This window comes from Microchirus variegatus, assembly GCF_963457635.1.
Source record: "Microchirus variegatus genome assembly, chromosome: 15".
Lineage (NCBI taxonomy): Eukaryota > Metazoa > Chordata > Actinopteri > Pleuronectiformes > Soleidae > Microchirus > Microchirus variegatus.
The window spans coordinates 7,185,176-7,213,040 of record NC_139816.1 but is presented as its reverse complement, the minus strand read 5'-3'; the positions used below and the strand labels follow the sequence as shown (position 1 = coordinate 7,213,040).

The 27,865-nt window shown below is 42.2% G+C and overlaps 1 protein-coding gene across 1 annotated transcript; it reads left to right on the top strand.

Moving 5' to 3' along the window:
• On the top strand, positions 1-27,865 carry drd3 (dopamine receptor D3; the record flags this gene model as incomplete). The annotated part of the gene is made up of 7 exons (XM_083901888.1): positions 1-291; positions 12,933-13,045; positions 15,353-15,489; positions 17,475-17,668; positions 22,232-22,297; positions 24,307-24,709; positions 27,669-27,865. The coding sequence occupies 7 exons, from the start codon at positions 1-3 to the stop codon at positions 27,863-27,865; spliced, it is 1,401 nt and encodes a 466-aa protein (XP_083758014.1).

The following is a 27,865-nucleotide window of genomic DNA, read 5'->3' as shown; positions in this document are numbered from 1 at the left end:
ATGGCGACGTTTAGTGGCGCAGAGCGGCTCTGGAACGAGTCGTACCGACTCGGATGGGACGAGAGGAACGAGAGCGCGGACGCGTCGGACCAGGACAGCGGGGAACACAACTACTACGCCATGCTGTACTCGCTGCTCATCCTGGCCATCGTGTTCGGGAACGTGCTGGTGTGTCTGGCCGTGCTGCGCGAACGCTCCCTGCAGACCACCACCAACTACCTGGTGGTCAGCCTGGCCGTAGCTGACCTGCTGGTGGCGCTGCTGGTCATGCCGTGGGCTGTGTACCTGGAGGTGAGGAGGTCAGAGTGTCTGTGTGCACCAGTGTCACTGGTGACAGCGGTGTCCTCACATCCCCATGAGCTCAGATTGCCATGTAGTTCAAAAATGTAGACCGCCGTTCAAAAGTTTGGGGTCACTTAGAAATGTCCTTATTTTTGAAGGAAAAGCACTTTTTTCCCAATGAATATAACATTAACTGAAACAGAAATACACTCTATACAACGTCTGGTTTTCAATGGAATATGTACATAGGTGTATAGAGGCCCATTTCCAGTGTTCTAATTGTGTTTGCTAATCGTGTTACCCTGGATTTCCACCGGGCAGCACGGTTTGCTTACATTTTAATCAATGTGTGCCGCAACGCTATCGATAGGTAGCAGTTCTATTTTTGCTGTTGCTGAGTCGCGCCAAGCTCAACAGAGCAGATCGCACCAGAGAGGAAGTCCGACACAGAATCAAAGTAAAACACTTCCTCCCCCCTTTCAAAATAAAACACAATACCCAGGTGATACAGTCTATCGCAACTTCACATCAACATTACGTCGTAACCGGTGCTACCAGGTAGTAACAGGCAATTGATCAGAGCGTTTCGGAGAGTCATAATGTACGACGAGAGACTGATTGTTGAAGTGGAGAAACATAAAATCATTTATGACACCAGATCAACAGTTCTTCCATGTCGGAGAATGAAAGAAGCTGTGTTGTTGTTGTTTCCTTTATACACACAGTCTATCGCGGGATCTCGCAAACTCGCGTCCGTTCAGGTTTATCTCGTGATTTTCCGTGAATACTGCTGGCTCCCAAGGCGCCGTTCCACTGCCGTAACGTGCCCGGTGGAAATCCGACTTTAGAAGGCTATTGGATGATTAGAAAACCCTTGTGCAATGATGTTAGCACAGCTGAAAACAGTTATGCTGCTTCTTTATTTAGAATAAAAATCATTATTTCTAATCTTGCCAATGTCTTGACTATATTTTCTATTCATTTTGCAACTCTTTTGATGAATAAAAGTCTGACTTTTAATGGAAAACACACAAAATTGTATATGTGACCCCAAACTTTTGAACGGTAGTGTATGTTCCAAAGAAATTATATTTCAGGGGTGTCTGACACATTGTCTGAGATATGAACACTCATCCTCACTGAACACATGACTGCCAACAGGCGGATAAGGAAAAACACATTCTAGCCACTTGCCAGCTGCAGTATTTAACTATTTTTGCCGGTGTTATTATTATTCTGCCTCTGTTTTTGTCCTCATGAGCAGAAACCGTGTACCATTCTCGCTCCTTCATCAAGCAGTAATGTCAAATGTGACTGAGGGAGTGCACAAGCGATGGGTTTCTGTGCAGTAGAATTCACTCATGAAACTTTCAGTGTGTTTTCACTCGTTTGCAGTGCAGTGTTGCTGTTGCTTCCTTTGTTGCCTTGACCCCCCAAAAAAAGCAAAACAACAAAAAAAAACAACGAACCAAAAAACCTCCCTGTGTGTGCATCATGGGAATGTGGCCACGCGGCACAAGATGGAGACACGACGTGAGTGAGAAACACAGAGTCGTGTGGAGCTGACGGGCTTTTTGTGTGTGTGTCACAAACTTACATACTACAGCTTTAAGTCTACACAATCTTAGCTTAGACAGACCTTACTGGCTCGAAACAAGTTTGTGAGGCTTTCATAAACACCAAATTATTTCATTATTGTTATTCCATCGTGGCATACAGTTCTTAATCCACTGTTGCCTCCATTTGTAAGTTCAAATGTGGGTTTTTTTTAGTGCTGGGCACGTTAACGGTGGTTAATGGCGCCAATGTTATCGCATGTTAACGCATGGTGCGTTTCCACGATGACTGACTGGAAAAAGACGCACGTGACGCCGTGTTTACGTGTCGCAGCAATGGAGTCCAGGCACCGTTTAGCAGTTAGCTCCGTTAGCTCCTTTAGCGCTGTTAGTGCGCCGACAGTGGAACTGGAGCGATCTGTTTCTTAAACGAAAAGAGCAGCGCTACAATTAACCAGCGTACCTGTGTACTGCGTATGTGTGCCTCTGTTTTTAAAGTTGAGCGTTACTTTAGAGACTCATTTTAACAATCGGGAGTCAAGTGCATCTTTTTCCGGTCAGTCGTCATGGAAACGCTAAGGTGCCCAGCACTAGTTTATTTTACTTACAAGTGACATATATGTACAAAAAAACAAGATAGGAAAGTATGGAATTAGATTTGTGACTTTTTAAGAAGCAAACAACAACTTTATGAATTGAGCAAACACAAGTGAGCCACAAAATCAAAACACACAAATTGAAGCTGAATCGCAAACAAAAAACCACGGCGCAAAGAACAAATCAGGGAGCGCTAACGCAAAAAGAGTCGGAGCAAACCAAATTCCGATCATTGCAAACAAAAAGTGTATTTTCAGACAAATAAAATAGAAAAATGTGTTTTGCTATATTCAATTCATAAAGTGTTTGCTTGCCACAAGATAACAATGTAGATTTCTGATGGTCTTTGGTGCAGGAGAGTGAGTGGTTTAAAAAGTTATTAGGGAAGTCTGTCTATTGGCCATACGTAGAGCTACAAAGATATCGTAGAGCAAAGTCACTGTTGAATAAGATATCGCATGACTGGCAGAAGTTTAATCTGAAAGAAGATGAAAGAATTTACTAAATTCATCACATTAAAACAGGGATTTTTAAAGTATACAAATAAGCAGGCATTTAACCGGGTCATTTCCTTCCCATTTCCCCGCTGATTTTCCCTTTTTCTATTAGCTATTCAATTTGCTGCCGTGTCATTTCGCTGCTCGTTTTTAATCTTTCCATTTAACCTTTTCCATGACGTATATTAAGCAGCTGAAACATGCAACAAGCTCTCGTTCAGTTTCCACTGATTTATTTATTTATTCCTCTCCAGATGGTTAAAGTCAAACAGATTTCAAGCTCAAACTGATTCTAAAACACCAACTTAATTCAAATTAAAGATTTATCGTTTGTCAGTGTTTCTTCTTTTCAATATTTACAATGTCAATTTTTTCAAATCTAAAGAGCAGAGTCAGCCCAATATAATTACATTTTCACTACACACTGCATAAGCATCCTTAGTAATAGAATCAGTGTCTGAGAGACAGGTGAGAAAGTCAGAAGAGGAGAATCAGAACGTGAAACAGACGTTTGGACAGAGTGACGCGTGGGAGACAAAGTGGACTTTCTCAGAGGGCATAAAGGACGAAGGTCATTTGTAAGTTAGTGGTAATTATGTGGCTGAAAGGAGGACAGTAATGATGATGAAGGGTAGTTTAGACAGACCGGTGCTTCACTATTAATGCCGTTTATACATAATTGCTGAAGGAAGCATTGAATATTAACGTCTAATGAAGTCACTTCCCTGGAGGTAGTAATTCACTGAGCTTCAAGTTGTGATAAAAGCCATTTTCAACCCGTAAATTCCGTCTAATCTGACATCTTAGGCAAACAGCTTTTTATGCTTCTTGTTCGTTTTTATTTGCACTTCACAGATTCTCTGCTAATTGTTAATTCCCCCCCCCCCCTTGTGCCACTTGCTGTTGAGTAACTCTATTAACTGTTCCAGTGCTCATCGTGGCCCTCGGGCTCCCACATTTTCGTAGAAGTAACACATCACTGGGGACAAAAAAAAAAAAGTGCCGCAGGTGCCTTGTTTGCAGAAGCTCATGCCTCCTTTAATCTCAGAGAGACCAAGTCTTGCTCAAGGGCACTGATGCAACATTTAAGGATGTTCTGGTGCAAAGTCCAGTCGTGTTTTGAGTGGCCGTCCAGTTCCTCACAGTGTGCAGAAGACTCAACAGTAGGTCAACCAGAAGTAATAATTAATTAAGTCAGTGAGCAGAGAGTGAAGCTGTCAAATTGAAGAAAGATCACATCCTAGGAGAGGTGAAGTAAGGTAGACGAGGAAAACCTCAGAGGGATTCGGTTACAAGTCATGCCCGTGTAAACTACCGTTCAAAAGTTTGGGCCCACCTATACCATTTTTTAGTGTTTTCCATTAAAAGTCACAGTTTTATTCATCAAAAGAGTTGCAAAACGGATAGAAAATATAGTCAAGACATTGACAAGATTAGAAATAATCATTTTGATTCCAAATAAAGAACCAGAAAAACTGTTTTCAAGGGTTTTCTAATCATCCAATAGCCTTCTAACACGATTAGCAAACACAATGTACCATTAGAACACCGGAAATGGGCCTCTCTACACCTATGTACATATTCCATTAAAAATGTGCAGCTAGAATAGTCGTAGAAAAAACGTGCTTTTCCTTCAAAAATAAGGACCCCAGACTTTTGAGCAGTAGTGTAAGAAATCTACAATCCCATTAGGAACAAATCATTGAAAGGTTGTGATGCACGTTTTTGAAGTTTCTTCATCGCTAGTTTCTACATCTGTTTGTATGTCATTTTTAAATGTAAACAAGTGTCTTTTGCATCCAAACCGTTGTCAAATCAGTTCCACGCGACTCTGTGTCTCTCAGTACGACCCCACGACCAAACCCATGTTGATAAGAATGAACGAACAGGCGAGGAAATGGAACTAGGAAACGCTATAATAGTATACTATAGTTTTAATTGAAAAAGACCCTGATCTTAACAACTTTCTACAACACTATCAATCAAAAAACGGCCCATACATCATCCCAAAGCTCTGCCGACTCGCAGAAACGCTGAATTTCCCCGATTTTGCAGGGCCTTTAGTTAGGAGAGCTTCCCTCACTGTCCTATAGCAATAAAGTTTCAGAATTGACTTCTACCTGCTCAAAAACACCCCAGTAGAATAGTATGATATGTATGTTTCTGTTCACAAAAACCAAACAGAGTTAAAATAACAACAACAACAACAAGATAATCACCAAAAGTCACACACTGCAGCTTTAAAAGTTAGCTGTAAAGACTTTGAACTTGGCCTGCAAGCTCTCCCTGAAGGACAGCAGATTAAATTGCCACGACTGGAGGGTTGTCGGTTTGCTTCTGCCAACGCGTTTTTGGCAGGACGAGAGAATCAGAGTATCATGCTTACCTACCTCAGCAGGTGCTCCTCATACCCTTGAGCAAGCCACCTTATCTCTATGTGGCACAATTTATCTGTACGACTTCTATCCGAGAGAAGAGGTCGTATTGGCAGAGCACACACAGTCCTAATTTATGATGCTCTGCCCCAATAAAATATACAACCTGACCATGGAAACAGCTGATTGGTAGCGCAAGAGGTCGGTCTTCTTTCATTTAATCGATCGTCTGTTGCATTTCATCACAAAATCTTTCAGGAAGATAATTACAAAATACTTGCTGGGAAGCAAGTATTTTAAAAACAGTCGAGACAACCAGGAAAAACTTGCTTGAGGTATGTGGGGAGCGCGAGTCTGACATGGTGCTCACTCTCCTACACCAAATCCCATTGAGAAAATCAGTGTTTTTAACTCTCATGAATATGGAAGATGTAGGTCGACCGCTCCCTCCTTTGGCAATTCTGTGTTTGCTAAATCTTAAATCTAAGCTAAAGGTGAATCTGAACAACGTATTTTAAATTAAGAAGTCGCAAAATAGCACATTTGAACTGTTGGTGAAGACAGGAGTGGATAAACAACTCCTGTGTGCCAGGATGTTAAAATTGATGATTTTCTCTATGGGATTTGGCGCAGCTAGTGATTAGTTTACACTATGTGGTTATTGCAGTAATTTCACTCGCGCTATTGCAGGAAGCCAACGAATCAGCGTCTTTTTCACCAGTGAGGAAAGAGCTAGAACTCCATTTTTTTAATTTTTCAAATTCAGAAAATGATCCATTTGCCCTGATACACTTTGACAGTGAGCTGGCTTTCTTCTCAAAAACAAAAAGTTTCTCGGAATTACTTTAAATTTACCATCATAATAGTCGGCATGGCCCTTAACAAGGATGCTTTGAAAATATTTGCAAACCTCTTCAGGAATAATTTTAATGAATTTTTGAAATTCAGGAAATGATCAATTTGCTAATTTTTTTATTTTTTCTACATTTTAAATTGTTAATACACTATTTCAACAAAAAACAAACAATACAAACTGACAGATATGAAAGGTCATGGCAAAAAGCACTTACTCAAAGGATAATTTTCTGGTCCTTTTATGGTTAAAATAAGCAAAAAAAAAATGTCCAGGTGGACATTTTGAGGCTTAGGTGTTAAAGGGTTGAATTCATCCAAAATAAAAAAAAGTTCACACAGAGGTGAATCTGGTTATGAGAGCCCGGATTTCTTCCATATTAGGACTCATCCTCGACAGGACATCAGAGATGTAATTCAAAGTAGTTTTCTCAATCAAAATATTTTGGTGTCATTCGCAAACATGCGCCAAATATGGCAATCTCCTCGGATGCTTTCATTCGTCTCAAGTCCAGTATTTGTGAACATTGTTTTGAAATGAGATTCTTAGCACTCCACTGTGTCTCAGACGAGTCCAAAACACATGAGCCAGTCAGTCAGCGAGGAGCCTGGAAACATTTATCACAAATGTCAGCCATATTTGGCCGAATCTTGGCCAGGTCGACTGTAACGTCGTCCCCGATCATGCGCAATTTTCAACTGATGTGAACTCTTGCTTATGATGAACCAGATTCTATGTCTGAAAACCGAGGAATGCTGAGTCTGAGAGCGGCTTCGAGTGATGCTGGAGGAAGTGCGTCAAGTGTAGAAACATGTCAAAGACAGAATCATGCATCAGGTTCTTACTGGATCGGGATATTGTATTATGACATAATGGCGTTTTAAAGGGATGTTTGCCTGTTTATTGTGTGAGTGTTGTTGTTACAGTCTCTGTTAATAATGAATGCATACTGGCACCGTGAGTGAAACTGTCACCCGTATTACTTAACTCCAGATGGGGGAGTGTATTTTGGGAGTGTGGTTTAATAAACAGGTTGTAGCTGCAGGGGCAGTGTGTCAGAGCGATTTTGTCGTCGTACATGTTAACCCAGCTATGATGATGATACCCTATAAAGAGGAACTCTTTAAAAGGTGGTGATGCACCAGCAGCACCACTGATGCACTTAATGCACCAGGACATGGACGCGTGCTCTGCTCTCTCAGCTTTAAAAAGCTTTACTTACTTAAAGGTGCATTATGTAATAAATCTAAAGCAACTGGCCATAAAATCCTCCTAATATGTCACAGAGACTCAGGAATAATGTTCATATAACAAACTGAACTCACCAACAACAACAGTACATCCAAAATATTTGCATTAAAAAAATATATTTTGCAGACTGCAAATCATGTTTATGTTTTGAAATCATGGTTTGGCATGTGGCGCCACCTACCGCCGTCTACCAATCTTTGCAGTCAGTAGAGTCTCAGCTGCCGAGCAACCACGGGTTGCCAGTTACGTCAGAAAACGAAACCTAAAAGACCTCGGTATATTGAATTTGAATGTAGTAACCGTTTTTGGCCACATTCTTACATATGGCACCTTTAACAAAAGGCTCACGTTGTTCCTACCAGGTCGTGAAACCCGAGTTTGTGTTTTCGCGGTACCAATACTGCAGATAAATATGTGCATACACATTGCATAGATCACATAACCTCAGTCGATATGAGTCACAGTCCTTTCTTTCATACGCAGTGTTCGAATTCTACCCACGTGTGCCTCTTTCTTAGCGCTTGCAGGGATTGCATGAGTGGCATACTGTATATATATATATATATATATATATATATATATATATATATATATATCACAGTATCAGTACTGTGCTGTATATGTTTGTTGGAGAGGATCAATGATCTTTCAACGATTTAAAAAGAGCAAAGCTAAATGTTTAAATGACATCACACAGCAGTGGTTTGAACATGGATCTTCCACAGAGTTTGATCATTTGCTCGAGAGATCAAACAGACAATGGACTGAATCGATGCAGCCCAACCCCGAGAGCTGCTGCAGCAGAGGACGCACACCCTGGAGTAATTCTCACAGAATATACTGTTTGAAACTGTTATATTAACAGAAAACTCCGACTGCTGCGCCACTGCCAATCAAACAAGATTATAAATACACATCTTCCGAAGCTGTTATTTGTAGTTTGATTTTTCAGAGCTTTTCTCTGCTGCTCCTTCAAACCCCCTATAATTTATCGCGTTTTCTTCCCAGCAGCTCCTTGCTTTGCTTTGCTTTTTGCAGGGAATTATGGACCAATAGTGAGCACCAGAGGCGCCTCCCTCTGAAGCCATTCATTTTAGTTTTTCTTTATTTACTGCTTTGAATATGCTGATCTTCATCTCTTCTGCATTGTAAACCAGATTAGCGTGTCGTACAGATAGTGGGTTGAGCTCCAAAAATACTGGTCTCCATAATTCAGACTTGGTTGCTCCTTTCATTCCCCCCCTCCCCATCTCGTTCACCCACCCGCTAAACACCCACATCTTGTGCGACTCACTATCCAACTCCAAGGCACAAATCCCAAGAGCAGTGTGTCCTGGTTTTTTCCTGCCTGGTTGGAACATTTACCTCCTTTCCCCCCAAAAAAAACTTTCCAGTCTCCCTCTCTACTACCACGACCAAACAAAGGCATGAATGGCCTGAGGAGTAAAAATTAAAAACTAATAAGCACCCACATATCTCGAAAACTCCATGCTTGGGTTTGCTAAGGGCTTTAATGTATTTTTGTCAAGAAATATATCACTATAATATCTACCGTATATACACACACTCTGGCTTCTTTTCTCCACATAAGGCAAAAAAACAGCCTGAGGTCGGCAGTTTGCTAGGTTCTTTAGATGAATCTGTCAAGACCTGTCAAGCACAACACAACAGTACAACACAGAACTACAGAAACTTAAAGCCCCCATAGAGTGGTCCTATCGCACATATATATAGTTATGGAGGTCTACTTACATACATTAACTTGTTTTTTACGGTCAAAAACCTCCTAGTTGCTGTAAATGAGCTGAAATCTCTCCTCACTGAAGCTCTCGTCAGTCGCACTGTTTCAGACCGAAATCTCACCGCCAGAAGACAGACGGTGTTGTGATTGGCCAGGTACCTGAAAGTGACGTAATTAGCACGCCAGCTCTCATAAGCGCAGCTCCCCCTTCTGGAAAGGTGGATGCATTGCTACTCATTATCAAAACATTGTTTTAAAGCTCACATAGAGTGGTCCTGTTGCACATATATGTTAGTTATGGAGGTCTACTTACATACATTAACTTGTTTTTATGCTCAAAAAACTCCTAGTTGCTATAAACGAGCCGATAGAAATCTGTCTTCTCCAACACTGTCCTGAGCCGCAATATTTCAGACTGAAATCTCACACCCAGAAGACAGACTGTGTTGTGATTGGCCAGCTAACGAGAGCTTTCTCAACTATCTTGTGATTGGCCAGGTGCCTGGAAGTGACGTAATTAGCACGCCAGCTCTCAGAAGCGCAGCTCCCCCCTCTGGAACGGTGGATGCACTGCTACTCATCATCAAAACATTGTTTTAACAAGGTTTAAAAATGGCTTTGTCACGACTCCCCGCCGCAGTCCCTTTACGACTTCAGAAGACACCGTCACAAGTGAAACACCTCCACAACAGACGTCCTTCTTCTTCTGTTGTATCTACTGTACGCAACCGAATGTACCCGGACTAGTGCCCGGAGCAGGAGGATCTGCTGTTCAGGAGACGGGATACTTTCGTCACGATTCTAGGGTTTTTCAGACCGCTTGCAGAGCCCGAGAATACAATAAAACCCAGCGTTCTCAGCAGTGGCTTAATAAACGAGGTGACCGCGCAGATATACACCCAAAAACAGCGTTAATTGGAACTTCCGGTCTATGGGAGCTTTAAAATACTAGGAGATGGAGCAATTTCTGAAAAAAAATGCCCTCTCTAGTGACTAAAAACATTTTGAAATCCACTAAGGGAATCAAGCTTAGACGACTCTACAGATTAATGAGACACTGACAATGATGAAGTCCTGGGAACATAAGCTATGACTGCACCGAGTATGTAACATGCAGGAGGATTATGTGGGCAACAGGCCTGTTATAGATTTGAGAATGAAATTGTACCAGTGATGCATGGACAATGATGACCAGCTGACCAGCTGACCACAGAGTACAAAGTGCAATGGTGTGCGAGGAGGCCTTCAGCCTGTAATGAATCCTGGCTCACCATGAAAGACAGCGTCCAACAAGAGAAGAGATTGAGCAGAGGCATTCATGTAAATGATATCTCCATAATCGAGACGTGTCCTAGCATTCAAAGAGAAACAGGCTTTGTTGCTGAAGGAGAAACCCAATTTCAATTTCTTGAAAAGAAAGTCAATGTGGGGTTTAAAAGGAAGACAGTGATGCAGAGGTGTTTGTAAGACGACACAAGCTCAATAGGGCTCAGAGGAGATAATGTAAAGGAAGGAAGAATTGCCGGTACCTTCTTTTTTTGGACCAGAAAACAACATTATCTTGCTTTTGTCAGCACGTGCAACAGTTAAAACTGAATGATGTTCAAATGCTTACTACAGACGTTCAAATACAAGAGCGCAATACAGAGAAATAGGCGATAGTATTGTCTGCATACAGATGCATTTGTATTTTGGCAAAGATAGTGAAAAGAGTGGGTGCTAAGGCTGGAAGAAAGACCACTGAGCTGCACGCATCGCTTACGATTGGAGAGATAATTTGAGAACCAACTAACAGCTCGGTCTGACAGGCTTATATCTGACAGCTTCAGACACAAGATCTCATGACCGATGGTGTCAAATGCATTGGTCAAGTCGATGAAAAGCGAAGCACAGTAATTCTTGGCATCCAAAGGCTTCCACAACATCATTTAGGACTTAAAATACGAACTGAGTTAAGATGAAATAAATTGTGATGAAAGGTCTTCACAAAGGTCTTTTTCTAGCAACACAAGGCATATAACGGAGGATTTTTGTTTCTCTTAACTACACAATTATCACTGAGATCATTAACAAAGACCCCTGATGAGTATTTGTGTGGCATATTGGTGAGAAAAAAGATCGATAAGAGAAGATTTGTGTGCATGCTTAGGGTTGAGACGAGCGGCGCTTTCAATGATCTGTGTGAGATTAAAAATGTGCTTTAATTAGACACAGATGAAAGACATTGCCAATTAAAATCATCTACGAGGGCGATTTCCTTCAAACGCAGTTGAGATGAGAGCTGCACTAAAGAGGATAAAGTGTCAGTGGAAGCAGAAACAGGGGCCAACAACAGTTCAATAATGACCACTGGTCAATTCAGTGTTTAGAGCTAAATTTCAAACTTTAGGAGGTGATTTGGAGAGTGCAGCAAGAATGGATTTGAGATAGATTGCCTTACCTAGGATGGACCAATGTATATATAAAACCATCAATTGCCACATCTCTAGCCACAGGCTATCAAGTCTATAATGATATTTACACGAGTCCATCCATATAGTGCTCACATCCCAGTGAGGACGTTGCACAGCTTGTAGATACCAGACGTGGACATAAGGCATCTGGGTTTCACTCAAAGGTCATGGTAAGGCAGAAAGCCGGGGGGTGGGGGGGAGAATCATGAAGAAAAATAACTTTATAATGTTTAGTGCTACCTGCAGTGACATGCAGGTGGTGTCGATTTGCATCCTACCATGTCTGTCGAAGTAGCTCAGGCTGTAGCCGATCGAAGAGGCCCAAACTGGACACCCATACAGCAGAGAACACCCAGGGTGTAGCTAGCAGAGGACATCCAGGCTGTAGCTAGCAGATGAGATTTCTACTGCAACTCCAACTCCAACAGGTGGATTGTGGGTAGGCCAAAGGTTTGTGGCAAATCCAATGACATCTGACAGGAATACGTCCACCAGAGATTCCACTCTGCAGAGAATGTGTTGATCAGAACGCCGCATATTCAGACTCAAATGAATTAAAATCTAACTAAACTCAAAAATGACAGTGAAGTACACAAACCTTTACATCATGAAAATCTATGTTCATATTCAAATGTATAAACCATTTGAGGACACAATGGCCAGTCTGTACAAACTAAAATGGGAGTTTTTCAGGTTTTAAACTTGGTTTTATGTTAGGCATCTTCTTGTGATGTTAAGAATACATTCTCCTCACTCAGAACGTGTGAATGTGTGAGTGCGTGCCTGCTTCCTCGAGTGTCTCTGAAGGCAGGTGTCGAACATACTTCCTTTCCGTGCAGCTTTAAGAGACTCACTCGTCAGGCAATGGAGATTGGATGCCATTTATCTTTGTCAGACTGTTATTACCAGGCGTTATGAAGCCAAAATGAAAGCCTGTCAGTCTGAGGAGGAGCCGGCTGTGGACATGAGGGAGGGGGGATGAAGATGGAGTTGTGGGAGTTTGAGGTGTTGTTGGTTTTCGCTCGGGGGTTAATGTGCCTCCCCCTGAGAGATGAGAGGTTCCGGTCACACCCAGGTCTCCCAACCTCGCCTCTTAATTACATGCTTATGTCATTAACTACGTCGTCCATCACGGTGCTGTCGTTTGCTAATTAATATTCACATTAGCACGTACTGTCGACTGCGTCATGTCTTCCTCTTGGCCTTCCTGCAAACATGTAGAATTGTGCATGCATTCATTTGTGCCCCGGCTTCACACTTTCACGGTGGTGAAGGCGAAGAGAAAACCCGCGCCGTGCTAATCTGCCCCCGTCTGTCCTCTCCGCAGGTGGTCGGCGGAGCCTGGCTTTTCAGCCGAATTTACTGTAACATCTTCGTCACGCTGGATGTGATGATGTGCACGGCCAGCATCCTCAACCTGTGCGCCATCAGCATCGACAGGTGAGTGCGCGCGAGGGGGGGGGGGGTTCGCACGCATGTGTGAGTCTTACAGCCATTGTTGCCATGACATCACCGTTATAAATGTGAGCCACGTGAGAATTCCATGTTTGCTGCTCAGGCTCATAGATATTTTAAAACTTGGAAGGGACAAAAAAAGGACAACATTTCCATGTTTTGCTTGACAGATGTGTGTGTAACTGTGTGTGTGTGTGTGTGTGTGTGTGTGTGTGAGGCAAAATGAGACGGTGAGGAAGCGAGGAGGAGATTTACTGCACAGGTTTAGGTTTAGACTGTCTTGTGTTTACGTCTAATTGCCGTGCATCGTGTTGACGTTCCAGAGCAAGCTACTGCATCAGCTCGAACCTTTACTGCAGATTGTGTTTACATTATTTATTTGCTTACTTCTCTCTTCTCGCATCACATTTAAAATGTAAAAGCCTCTCTGGAATCGCAGAACTTACACCCTTCTGTTAAACTCCAGAGAATAAATAAAGTGCACATGAACCAGGGATGTATGTATTTATGCAGCATGTATGGAGACGGGGTATTTGTTTCAGAATTCAAGCAAAGCATCAAAATACACTCAGCTTCCTCTAAAATGTAGTCAAATACGTACCATGTTGTGTATTTCAGTATAAAACGTGCGCAATTAGATTCAGAATCTGTTTATCGCGGATGACGGATCAACTTACATGATGTTCGTATTCCACTTCCATGGAAGCTCAGCTTCTATGGGAGTCAGTGGAGCAGTAGGTGGGCACGGACGCTGGGCTTCTTGCGTGATGATTGGAGGAACTGCCTGAAAGGGAGGAATGGATTCTGTGAGTGAAAACAATGACAAATATCTGGTCATTGCATATACACTGTAACTAAAAACACTTTTATGGCGTTTCAGTTTGACAAAATTAGTGCGTTTCCTTGTTCTTGACGTTCTTTTGCGGAATTTATGCGTAAATAAACCTGGGCCTGAAATGAGCTTCCCCTGTTTGAAGCACACAGCCACCGTCCTTCTAAAGAATTCTGCTGTTTTTTGAAGATTTGAATACACATTTAAATTAAGCACCAGAGAAGTGCAAAAACAATCCTATCCTTTTCCTACTGGGGATTTTGCGTTTCTCTATAGCTTTTCCAACTCTTTCTCTAAATGACACAACAGTTTTAAATCCTAAGTGACCTCGCAGCAGCAATATGGAGATTGATTAGCTTCATAAACACTTTATTTCACTCTTGATTTTCTCCTACAAACCTGCAGGGATGTATGTGTGTGTGTGTGTGTGTTTGTCTTGCAGTGGTTTTTGCCTAAAACACATCATTTGCTTCTGAGGGATGAGTTTGCGCCGAAGCACCCTGTGGTTCTCTGTGATTGATTATCAGACAGTATCACATGCACACGTGCTAATTGAATGCAAAGCACCCAGAGGCGTCGTTACGCCACTGATAGTACAAACACCTGCATCACCTGTGTGACAGCTTTGTTTATTTTTAAGCTCAGAGAGACAAACACATTTCCACGAAAGCCGTTCCTGTTCGAAGGCAGGAAACTTGTATCAGACTTGGAGGTGACGTGTGTCTTTGTCAAAGTGCTCACAGCATCTGTTGGTCATGTATTATTGTGATAGAGCCTTGTTTTTTTGTTTTTTTTTATTCCGAGCTGAGACGACGTGAAACAGCATTTGATCAATAAACCATGTGCAACACATTATTTTCCGCCACTCCACTTTTTCATCTCGGGCTCCCGCGACACAGAAGTCTAAAGACGGTGCAAAAGAAGTATTTTTAGTCGTCTTCTGCGTCTGTTTGGCTCCAGGTTTTTTTTTGTCCTGCATTTTGCCGAGAGAAGAACCAGATTAATTAGACCGGTGAGGATAAACAAACATGGCAGTTTGCTGGCTCTAAACTACATAGCATCACGTCCATTTTGGGTCGGGGGTCCAGTGTAATTGCTGCCTCTTCTGAGCCAATGCTGTTGTCCGGGGCTCATTACACAGTCCCGATGTGCCGTGTTGATTAACTGCTAAATCAGAGCTCCACCACTGTTTATTGCTGAATGCCCAAATTGTTCTGAGATAGAAACGCCTGCTTTGCATCTCCATTGTTGCCCTTTATGTTATTCACTGTCTCACAGCAGTATATTTCTTGGCATCCCCAAAGCCCAGATCCTCTCAGGGACACTCTCTTCTCCCGTCTAATTATTGCCCTCTTTTCACTGTGCAGTATCAGCACTCTGCTTTCACTCACATGTCACAACCCATCTCCTGTGCACATCGTCAAAGCCGGACTGACACTAATCGGTGTGTGGGTCTGCAGGTACACAGCTGTGGTGATGCCCGTCCTGTACAACACCACCCACCGCTCCAGGAAGAGAGTATTTGTGATGATTGCGACCGTGTGGGTCCTGGCGTTCGCCGTCTCCTGCCCCCTGCTGTTTGGCTTCAACACCACAGGTCAGTGCAGCAATATTCTGATTTTGGAATTCTGGCGAAAAATAGACGGCATTAAGGCACCGTCATATTTCTGAAAATCAGGGCCATAATGCGCTCAAAATGACATTACAGACCGCCAAATTACTGAGTCAATTTACGAGACATGGTTAGTACGACAAAGTCCTGATCTTTTGTCATGGCTGATTGAAGTAATTTCCCCCAAAAAAATATTACTCGAGAGGCAGCAAACTCAGCCTTGTTGGCAATTACAACCCAATAAAATAAATATTGGGATTCAGTCAATGGATTCAGCCTTGTATGAGTTGTTTTTACTCATGGGTTTCGTCGGTAAAAGCTGCTACTCATTTATTAGTATGTCCATAAATGGTTTTAACAGAAATTTTGAAATAATTTTTTAGTAGAGATCCATTTTCTAGTGTATGTCAGCTGACATAGGGCGATAGGCGGGGTCACACCCTGGACAGTTCGCCAGTCCATCACAGGGCCACGTATAGAGACAAACAACCAAATTTTAACCATTCACTCTCACTCCTACAGTCAATTTAGAGTGTCTAAAAATAACCATATTGCATGTTTTTGGACTGTGGGAGGAAGCCGGAGAAAACCCACACACACACGGGGAGAATATGCAAACTCTCTACCAATAGCTTTTAATTCTTTCATTTAATTTGTGCTTGATTGTTGATTACTGAAACTTACTCCATGTACACTGCCATTCAGAAGTTTGGGCTCACTTAGAAATGTCCTTATTTTGGAAGTAAATTCACTTTTATTTTCAATGAATATAACATAAAATTAATCATAACTACACTCTATACATTGTTAATGTGGTAAACGACTATTCTAGCTGCAAACGTCTATTTTTTAATGGAATATGTACATAGGTGTATAGAGGCCCATTTCCAGTGTTCTAATGGTACATTGTGTTTGCTAATAGCGTTAGAAGACTATTGGATGATTAGAAAACCCTTGTGCAATGATGTTAGCACAGCTGAAAACAGTTTTGCTGGTTCTTTATTTGGAATAAAAATCATTATTTCTAATCTTATCAATGTCTTGACTATATTTTCTATTCATTTTGCAACTCTTTTGATGAATAAAAGTCTGACTTTTAATGGAAAACACAACAAAAAATTGTATAGGTGAGCCCAAACTTTTGACCGGTAGTGTATGTTGCTGTTGTGACGCATGGAGAAAAATAAAATGGACTGAGAAAAGTGAGAGTCATTAACAGTAGATCTGATTTCAGTAGCCTGCAGCACAGATGCATGACTGCGTGCACACAATCACGAGCATCAGTCAGATTAAATGTAAAGCTTTTTTTTTTTTTTCACAGAGATGCAGGCATTCGGTTTAGTCCACTTACACTCACAATGGCAGCTGATTGTGATGGAATCCCACTGTTTTGTCCGCATGCAGCCATGCATTAGCGTCGGGGCATGAATGGGTTCACATTAGGTTCGTGATTCGGTTAAAGCTACGACACTGACGAAAATGGGGGGTAATCTCAATTTCAACGCTCAACGAGAATTTTTTTTTTTTTTTTCTTAAATAAATATTTTGAATGTAAATAATTGCGTCTGTACTGCCTAATGACCTTCTCTCCGTGAATTGAGGCATGTGATATTGATCTGGTGGAACATCCAGGGGAGAAGCAGATCACTTCTTCAGTTTGTCCATGTCGCTAACGTGCGTTTCACAGCCTGTGTCACTTCGATTTGCAAGCACTAATAGCTCACCTGATAGATATTATATTCCCCTTGACAGAGAAATTGCTATACGCGCTATAATTAGCATGTCAAACGGTCGCTTATCCTGAATGTACGACGCAATTACCGTCAAATCAGTCACAGCTGCGTCTGTACTGTACAGATCAGAATGGATGTAGAATATTAAAGAGAATAAGGTCATTTTTAAAAGTGGAGAATGTACAGTATATATTTAGTGATTAATAAGACATATTTACCCCCTCCCGTTTGTCTCAGATGACCCTATGGTGTGCTCCATCTCCAACCCCGACTTTGTGATCTACTCGTCAGTGGTGTCCTTCTACCTGCCCTTTATCGTCACGCTGCTCGTCTACATCCGCATCTACGTCTTCCTCAGGAGACGGAGGAAGAGGATCACCTTTGGCCAGGCCAGCGGGAAGATCCAGCCCGGCTCTACTCCGCCATCTGTGGTCAGATTTTGAACCCTCTTATAGCTGTAGAATTGTCAAAAAATGTCCAATGAGTGAGTGTTTCTGCCCCTTTTTCCAAGATAACTCACTTCCGATATCTCCTAGTGATTCAACCGTTTAGGAATTATGGTTCTAAGATTCTGACTTCACAAACGTGTGCCGCGCTGGTGAATCTTGGCTGTGATTGGACGGTTGTTCCGCGAAAGTCCTGAGGGTTCTACCGTAATGACAAGTCTATGGGTGCAAAGCTCTAATTCTCTGCTTTCCGCTATCCATCCATCTTCTACCGCTTTATCCTCCACATAAGGGTTGACATACGCTCTTAGAAATAAAAGTGCCAAGTAGAACCATATAAGGTTCTTCGGCCTGTCCTCATAGGAGAACCCTTTTTGGCTCCTCCAAAAGGGAGGGTTGGAGGGTTCCACCAAGAACCCCTTTAAAACCCTTTATTCAGGAAAGGGGTTTTTAAAGGGTTTTCTGGATCAAAATGGTTCTTACTGGAACCATTAGTGTTACCAAGAACCCTTGAAAAACCCTTTCTTCGGGAAAGGGTTTTTCAGAAGCAAATGGTTCCAGGTAGAACCTCAGGCCTTTAAGAAGGACCCTTTTGGAACCCTTATTTCTAAGAGTGTAGGGCAAAAGGCCCTAATAGTTTTTGAATTTTATAAAAATCGCAAACAGTCTCAGAGTTACGGTAACGATTGGTAAAAAAAGGATTAGTGATAAATAAAAACATTATAATTTAAGGTATAACCCACTTATAGGAACTATTTTGGGTTGCCAGGTTGTGGCTCAGGTTAATCCCTCTCCTGCATCACAATGTCTTTGTAGCTCCCTGATTGTCCAGGACGTCTCTAACAAGGGACACATTTTGACCCACTCAGATTAAGAATTGTAGGGCATCCAGACCAAAAACTTCTCCTTTTAAATATATAATATACTAATGTGAATAATATGCACATTAGTATATTATATATTTAAATCCACTTTTAGGGTTGACTTTTTATTCATGACTCTATCTGCTGATGTAAATTTAGCTGCTAATTTCTGGGTTTGAGTAATATTTGCAACCGTAGAGTTATTTAAGAAATAATTAAGCCTTTACTTTGGACTCATTTATGAACCTGACTATTTAACTAACTGATAAAGATTGACGATGATTTGATTGCTACGTTTAATTCTTCTGAGATGGTCTCTTTCTCCTTCACTGTACTATGAACACTTATAATTGACGAGTAAATTTAATTCAGTTCACCGTTATAGTCGACCCTTTTTTTTATTAGAGGCACTAACAATGTGTACACAATGAAACCTGGCTCAGAGCCCGATCACCTCGTCAATCACACCACACAAAAACGTGACATAGAACTGTTGTAAATATGAACGCCGCTGGCAGAAACACTCAGTAAGTGCCACAACAATTCACCCCTGGCTTTGGAGGAGACGTCAGACAGAACCTGAAAAGACTGCTTTACCTTTGAGCACGGGACAGAGATAAAAAATGCAAATGTGCAGCTCGGTTTGCAAAGTCGCTGGCACGACTGTCAGCGTGTGAAACTAAAGCTTTTCTTAATTAATCTCACTTGTCAAGTTAAAAATAGTCTTAGTTTCTCCAGGAACAGTGTCTCCTCTCTGTTCAGCACAGTGAGCCAAGCTGCACCGAGGAACCACAACGCGACTGTAATGTGCTACAGTTAATGCTAACACGCTCGCGCTGACACTGCTGACAGGCTGATGTTTAGCGAGGAGGATTTTTAATGACTGCATGTGTAAGTCAAACAGAAAGATGGTCTTCTGTTGGAGTCAGGACCCAGATTGGAGGGTTTTCCTTTACGATAGTATCGCCTTAAAGTGGGCGGAGTCATCACAGCACGGCTGCATGAAACTGCCGTGACTTCGTTTCATACGCGACACAAGAACTAGCGACTAGTGACTTGTAAAGCAGTTGTTTTTGTTGTAACTGAATCGTTTGTACACAGAATCGTGAACTGAAATACAGCGATCGCGGCAGTGCTGTTGCTAAATACTCCTGTGTTAAATGTTGAGATTTTAGACATTTCCTTGCAAAATATTGGAGATCAACGCAATAAAGCGGGATATTTAAGTCCATTTCACTGATCTACGGTAAGGAATTCAGCTTGATTCTTCGGTTTGATTCTTGTGCCGCACTCACGACTCTCTGAGCAACTAGTGGTCCGACAGTCTGATGACGTCACATATGGTATCATCTCAGCTCACTTGGAACCTCGTCAAAGCAGCTACTAAAAAAAGGTACCAGGTACTATCGCGAATGGAAAAGCAAAAAAAACAAACATACCATGCTCAGGCGAGTCGTGCTGGGACCATGTAGTGGAAAAGCGGTCATTTAACCATCACAATGAGTCTGAAGCTGTTATATTAGGGTAAAAATACTGCATAGTCCTGCTTTAGAAAGAGTTCAGTTCAGATTCTTATGGGTGATCGGTTTATTTTCCTACGTGCCGAGTCGCGCCGTGCTGGAACCACCGTCGTGGAAAAGCTCCATTAGTGCTCCTATCACCACTGGGTCCACACGCGTCTTTACTCCCCACTTCCTGTGTCTCATTTAAGTGTTCTGTTCTGTTATTTATTATTTTTTTTGTGTGCCTTTAAGCTGAGAGTCGCTGAACAATCTCTCTCAGCCCCTTGTAATTCTCAAGCTCCTCATGTTCCTTCTACTTGACGTTGCTGTTGCTCGCCACTGCCACATCGGTCCTCTTCTGCTGTTTATCGAAGCCGCTACTTCCACCGTCAGTAGTTCTATGTCGAGATCCGGACCCTGGGAGCACGAGTCAATACACGGGGCCCAGATGTTTCTGTGCACTGTTGGAGCCACTTTGTTGTGTGGTAATCTTTGTACGCCTCCCCAGTCAGCATCTCACGCCCTGCTGTGATGTGATGCACCGTCTCAGGGGCGTCTTTTACACTGCCTACACCCGGGGTTCTGTCTGGTGTGGTAAACTCCAGCCTCTATTGATCTGGTGCTCTGGGGCCTGTTCCTGTGCAGCCATGATTAGTGCCTGTGATGTATTGTTTCATCTCAGGTAGTGGCTTTGACATTCACGAGTCCTCAGCCTCCCTTCCTTCCTTCCTTCCTTCCTTCCACTTACTGCACAACCTCAGGCTGCTGGACTTAAGAATGAAACACGGCGAGGAGCTTCCTTGTCCTTCTCTTCCTTTTTGTCGAGGCAATTAGCAGCGTGGTATTGACGGCTTGGATCTTGTTCCTCACCGTACTCTTGAGGACCTGTCGTACACGGTGCAGGTATTCACGACACCTCGCTTGTTGAAGAAGACGGAGCTCGTTACGTAAAAGGAAGAACAAACAACCTCTGTTCTCTTATGTGAAGGTCACCAGTTTGTCACAATCTGCAGTCTTTCCCACTGGACCTTTAAAGGTGCCATATTATGTAAGAATGTGGCCAAAAACGGTTACTACATTCAAATTCAAAATACAGAGGTTTCGTTTTTTGACGTAACTGGCAACCCGCTCGGCAGCTGAGACTCTACTGACTGCAATGATTGGTAGACGGCGGTAGGTGGCGCCACATGCCAAAACATGATTTCAAAACATAAACATGATTTTCAGTCTGCAAAATGTTTTTTTTAATGCAAATATTTTGTCTGTACTGTTGTTGTTGGTGAGTTCAGTTTGTTATATGAACAATTTTCCTGAGTCTCTGTGACATATTAGGAGGATTTTATGGCCAGTTGCTTTAGATTTATTACATAATGCACCTTTAAATGCATTGTTTACCAAATAAAGGTTTAAAGAAAGCTGAAAATTACTTGAGGAAAGTCATTTTGATCTTTGGCGTCCAGAACCTTAGTGGAGAATGAGCCAAGAGAAGCTGAAAATGAATAACATCTGGTTTTTCTACCATTTATCGAGGAGCTAAAAGGACTAAAGTGAAATCATCATTAAAAAGCAATCTCCTTCCTCTTTTTTTTCCCTACTATCCGCATATCGTGGTGAGAGTGACAGCGTCCTTTAAATGGATGTCATCTATTTTCAGTCATGTTTTCGTGTCTTCTTTGATCGTCTTCATTACTAATCACACGGTAATGGCTTTATCTTAATAAGCACTGGTAATGAGACATCGCGCCGTGTTCTTCACCGTCTTTAAAGCATTACAGCGGATCGTTCGTTTCCAATAATCTCGGCTTTTGTACGATTGAATATGATTTTCTTTCCTTATGGATATCTGCATGTGGTTGTGCCTCAGTTTGTGCTCGTGGAGGAGTTCTAGTTCAGAGGAAATAGCAGAGTCCGGCTTATTCAACCGATTTAATGTTTATTTCCATTGTGGCTCAAGAGCGACTGAAAACACGTAAAACTTTAGCGCTAATTCCTTGATTTCTTCTCGAGTCAGATTTCCTCCGAAAAGAAAAATGGGCGACGAAGCGATGACATTTCCAAGTAAAAGGTTCTGTGCGACTTATAGCTGATGGCGGGGTGTGAGGATTAAGAGAGGTGGAGGTTTTACCTGCTATATATAATATAATATATCTTCTAACTTTGAATTACTTTCCGATTCCCCTTAGGAGACCTGTCTACAAGACGATACGGCAAAGGCGAAGCAAGACCTGTCGCCTATAAGGATCAAAGTGGTACGTAAAAATTAATTAAAATTAAAAAGAAAAACTGCAGGATCAGGTTTGAAGACATTTTGAGCACATTCAGAGTTTACTGAACGCCTAACTCTTCACTCTCACGCTGACTGTGTCGGCGTGTTGTGAGATTGTGGGTTCTGTTTTTAGATTCCCACGTTGGTCGGTCCGTCTCTCGTCGTACGCGTTCACATGTAAAGCTCGAATTCTCCGTTCCGCTGTGCGGTCACAGCTCAGGTGTGAGGAATTGGGAATTGTTATTTGGGAAACGGCTTCTCTTTCCTCACTCATCAGCTAAGAAAGATCTTGATAGACCTTCGGCAGCAGCAGCAGCTGCATAATCCTCTGCGGTGCTCAAATTAGTGTGTGGACTGTGTGAGAATGAAAAGATTATAAAAATGCAATGTTTGTGCTGGAAATACGAAAAGAAATCACAGCTCAGGGTTGGGGGGGAGGGAGGTACATTGGTGCCATAGCTGCTGAATGAAAGAGAGCAATGAAAATAATTAGCATTTCGAGGTAGTGTGGTGACATTTTCAGGTGTGTGCTGAATATTAACGGCGCAGCCACGATTTAAAAAAAACATGGAAGGAGCCGCTTGGGTTCTGTCAACGCTGATGCACGAGCTGAATTTTATCTCCCACTTAAGCGACGCTCAGCTTCAGCTACAGAAGAAGCTCGGATGTAATCGAGGTAACCTCCGAATAGATATTACACGGGAGAAGATTAGGAGAGTCAATAACCCGAGAGAGAGCAGAACAGTGTTGTGATTACAACGCGTTGATGTTTTCAAGCCGAAATTGCGTGTTTTGTCCGGTCGTAGAACTTCGCCCGAGAAGAGAATTTACCACGCTCGCTCCAGCAGCTGATTGCTCCAGCGTGTTAAAAAAAAAGTGCTGCCTCGCAGGTTTGGCCAAGTTTTTTTTAATGAGAGTGTGAAGCAGATATTAAAGCTGCAGGACAGAAACCAAAGCTCAAAGATAAAAAAAAAAAAAAAATCGCTCACATCACACACAAAAAAATGCTATAGATGAATGAATTCATCATCTATAGCGTTTTATCCTCAACGAGGGTCACACGGGACAGACCAGGGACATGGAAACAAACAACCATCCACACCACGGTCAATTTATAGCATCCAATTTACCTAATCACCAAATCTGCATGTTTTTGGACTGTGGGAGGAAATTGGAGAACCCGGGGTAACAGTTTTATATTGTATTATTTATGGTCCTGGAGAGACTGGGGCAGAAAATCACGATCTCGATGACGAGTCACTTCGCGTTATCTGATGATGTTATTGTGATATCTGACTCCAGATGTGAAGGAAATGCTCTTCAATACAATACAATTATTATACAACAGTGTAGAGCTGAAACAATTAATCGATTACTAAATTAATCGTCAACTATTTTGATAATAAATTTCATGATTAAAACAAGATTTCTGATCGTTTTAGCTTCTTCAATGTGAATATTTTCTTCGCTTCTTTGCTCCACATAACAACGAAATCATTAAAACTGAATCATTTTGGACAAAGCACTGTTCGACTTTTTTTTAAACATTTTATGGACCAAATGATTCATCATGAAATTAATCGTTAGTTGCCGCTCTAAAACAGTGCATTTGTGTGGAAACTTTACCTTTAAAAAAAGGTTTGGACACCTTGAAACCTACTTTGTCTGAATCTTGCACAGTGCAGTCATTCCCAAACATAAAGGACGTCACAGCACGTTTTAAATAGTGAAGAATCATCAGTCAGGCCTCTGCAGATCTGTACTGTAAAATGTGATATGTTAATTTTCCTTAAAAACTATCTAGGAAACTAATTTGCTTGAAAAATTCAAGTTAATGTACCAGTTTTCAGCTCTGTTAATTGCATATGTACGTGCTGAGATGACTAAATATTTAATTCTGCTTAAGTATTTAAATATCTTTACTTATAATTATATTATGGTAATATCTTAATTAGAAAACTTTTCTTTTTTCGTGCCATTTTGTCCCAACAGCAGAGCGTGGAAACCTCCACTCCCTCCAAGCCGAACCTCCTCTCGCGCTGCCTGTGGCGCAAACACCCGAAGACGGGGCCGGTGGAGAACTCGGCGCTGCCCCCGGTGGACACGCAGAACTACTGCAGCATCAGCCACGCCTCCTGCGGACGCACCGAGATGGACCTGGAGCAGGAGCGCGGCGAGGAGGAGGAGGAGGAGGACGATGACGACGAGGAGGAGGGGGGGGACGGCCCGCACCAGCAGCCTGCCGTCATGATCCGCTGCGAGGTGAAGGATCTGTCCAACGGACGCACGCACACGTCGCTGCAGCAGAAGCAGCACTCTCACACCAGCAGCCAGCGCTTCAGGAGCATGCACGCGCGCGAGAAAAAGGCCACGCAGATGCTGGCCATTGTGCTCGGTGAGTAGCGACGAGGGGGGAAATAGTGAGGTTAACACCTGAAACAGGACATTTTACCACTGCTCTCAGAGCCTCGGCCCTGGAAGCGATGGCTGTATAATTTGCAGGATGCATGGGAAGTGGAAATGTCAAGATAAGTCAGACTGGCCTTGGGTTCACAGCGCGAGTCCAGACACACGCTCGGAGCTCCTGAAACAACTTCCACACGCTCCAATTATCAGCCAGGTTTGTTGTAACCTGGGTCCAGTTAGGTTTGGTTCAGCAGAGCACGGCGCTGACAGAAAAACGTAATCAGGAGGTGGCTGATTACATTAGAGCGGTGTCAGTGGAAACAGTGGTGCACGCACACAGGCCAATATTCATCCATTTCACTTCCACCGGCCCTTTTTAACCAGTTTATTACCGTGAGGGTGAGATTATTATGCAACGATTTTATGTTTTCTTTACACGATAAAAACCTTGAGGTTTAATCCCAGGTAACAAAGGGATCATTGTGTTTTAAGTGTGATTGTTCTTTGCGTTGCTAGACTCAGTACGATTGAATAACATATTCCCCTCCTCGCCTGAGGGGGGCGCTGCATGAGGAATTACTGAAGAAGACGACGAGACAAACGATGAACAAGGAAACTTGCTCATCTTTTGGTTAATGCGTTAATTGTGATATATTTTCGTCTGACCATATTTCTATCAGAGCTTTTACCTCGTTCTCACTCCACGTCTTACTTTTGCTTGCGATATTCGCCAAGGGGCGGGGCTTAGGAAGCTGCCTGCTGATTTGCTACTGAGTTTTGGAGCGAGTCGTCACGGGCTTGGAGTCGCTGTCTGTCTGGAACTGAAGTTTTCTGAAGTTTTCCCCTGTCGACATCCAACAAAATAGATCAGAGTTCCACACAGACTGCCACTACTTCCAGTCGTTCTAAAACTCAGTAGCCAATCGGCAGGCAGCTTCCTAAGCCCCGCCCATGGTCATAATCGCAAAAAAATGTCAGACATGGAGAGCGAACGAGGAATTAGCTCTCGAAAATCACAATTAACGCACTGCTTTAATCAACAGATGAGCAAGTTTTCCGTTATTCTTGATGCAGCGCCCCCTCAGGAGAGGAGGGGAATATGTTTGTTTCCAAAGTCCCCAATCGTACTGAGAAAACAGATTTTAGCCTCATTACATCAAGGATCAATACCCGCGTTTCAGTCTCCAACGTCTTTGCTGTTTTGGCAGAGAATTGTAAACCACTCACTCTGTGACACCAGAATCACCATCACACAGGAGTTATCGACTGATGCCTCCATCAGTGAGTTTAAACGTGTTATTCCGTCATTTCGCCGACGCTCGTCCGTCATTCAGATTACACTCGGTGACACAAAGGCAGCTAAAAAAAAACATTGATTTTCACCTCGTGCTGCGTTTGTGCAGAAGATTAAGCAGTCGACAAACGTCTCGTAGCTGACCTGAGTTTTTTTAACTCGTATTGAGTGAGAGCGAGAAGGAGTCTCTGGATGATTTCCGGCACTGACTCAGTGTCAGTGAACCTCACACGACCACACGTTCACATTAATTGGGCTTTGAGACTGGCATAAATCAGTAAGTGGGCCTTTATCAGGCTTCTCCTTTCAAGCGTGACACGTATCTACTTCACAAAGATAATTGACACAGCCTTCACCCCCTCAAGAGAATTCTTTAGTATTTTTTTACAGCTTTTATCACTTGTGATTAGACGGCGTTCGCTCATTAGCCAATGGTAAAATCACTGAAGCGGAAACCAACACCATATTCTGAGAGATTTACATACGAGAGATATAGATGTATGTAAATGTGTTAATTGAAATTTTATTGAAATCGCAACACAGCCGACTGCATTTTACAAATCACAGGGGGTGCAATATTTGGTAAAAACCAAAATGCGTGTCAAAATATCATTTTAGATTCACCCTTTAACACCGACTGCATCGTAGACTACGCGTTTGCCCATTTTGCTTTACTGTAATTACGCGACGGTTTGTGCTATCAGGAAAATTCCAACAGTGTCAAGCTGAGAAGTTGGAAGGGAGTTGGAAAAATGCCTGTACGTACAGTAGTTTCCATTTTCCGACCTGTTTTCGGACAAACATATGTTATTTTAAATATGTTTTAAACATGCAAAATCTGGTGCTGAAAAATGGGCAAAAGCACTTACTTACAGAATAATTTCTGGCCCATTTATGATTTAAACAACAATAAAAAAATTTGAGACTTATTGTCTTAATCTGTAAACATGTTTTTGTAAAGACTGAAGAGAACATCTTTGTTTCTCACAGATCTGCACAAATATCACACAGTTATATAATTATATTTTTTTTAATGAAAATAATGATGTAAAAATGACCATTCTAACAACTGACACCGTTGTAAATAAAAGTAAAACATATGTATAGATATACATACATACATATACGTATATACACACATGTACACATACGTATATATACATATACATGTATAAACACGTATATATACATATACATACATACAAATATGTATGTATATATTTTTTCCGTTGTTGTGTTAATGTTGCCTTTTGATATATAGATGCTAATAGCCTCGCGTTAACAGGTTATAATTAGTATTTCTCGTATAGCCTTGTTACATACAACATTTCTGTTACCTTTGAACGACCACATGATGTTTGTACTTGTAGCTGATATTATGTTAATGTAATTAGTGGATCAATTACTCACTGCTAATTTTAAAAAAGATTATTATACCCTGCTGTATTTAGTTGCAAAGCTATGTTTGGTGTTTTAATGTGATTACAATTAACATGAACTCCTCTCTTTCTTTTCTCTTCCATTTTCCATCCTCCAATTCCCTACATTTACCATTCATGTTTCCTCTCGCTCCACTTTCTCCTCCCCTCCTCACGCCCTTGTCCCCATTTAATATCCTCCACTGCCGTCGTCGTCGTTCTTCCAACTGTACCAGGGGTGTTCCTCATCTGCTGGTTGCCGTTCTTCGTCACGCACATCCTGAACACCCACTGCAGGACGTGCTACGTGCCGCCGATGCTCTACGGCGCCTTCACCTGGCTGGGCTACGTCAACAGCGCCCTCAACCCCATTATCTACACCACCTTTAACATCGAGTTCAGACGGGCCTTCATCAAGATCCTGAGCTGCTGA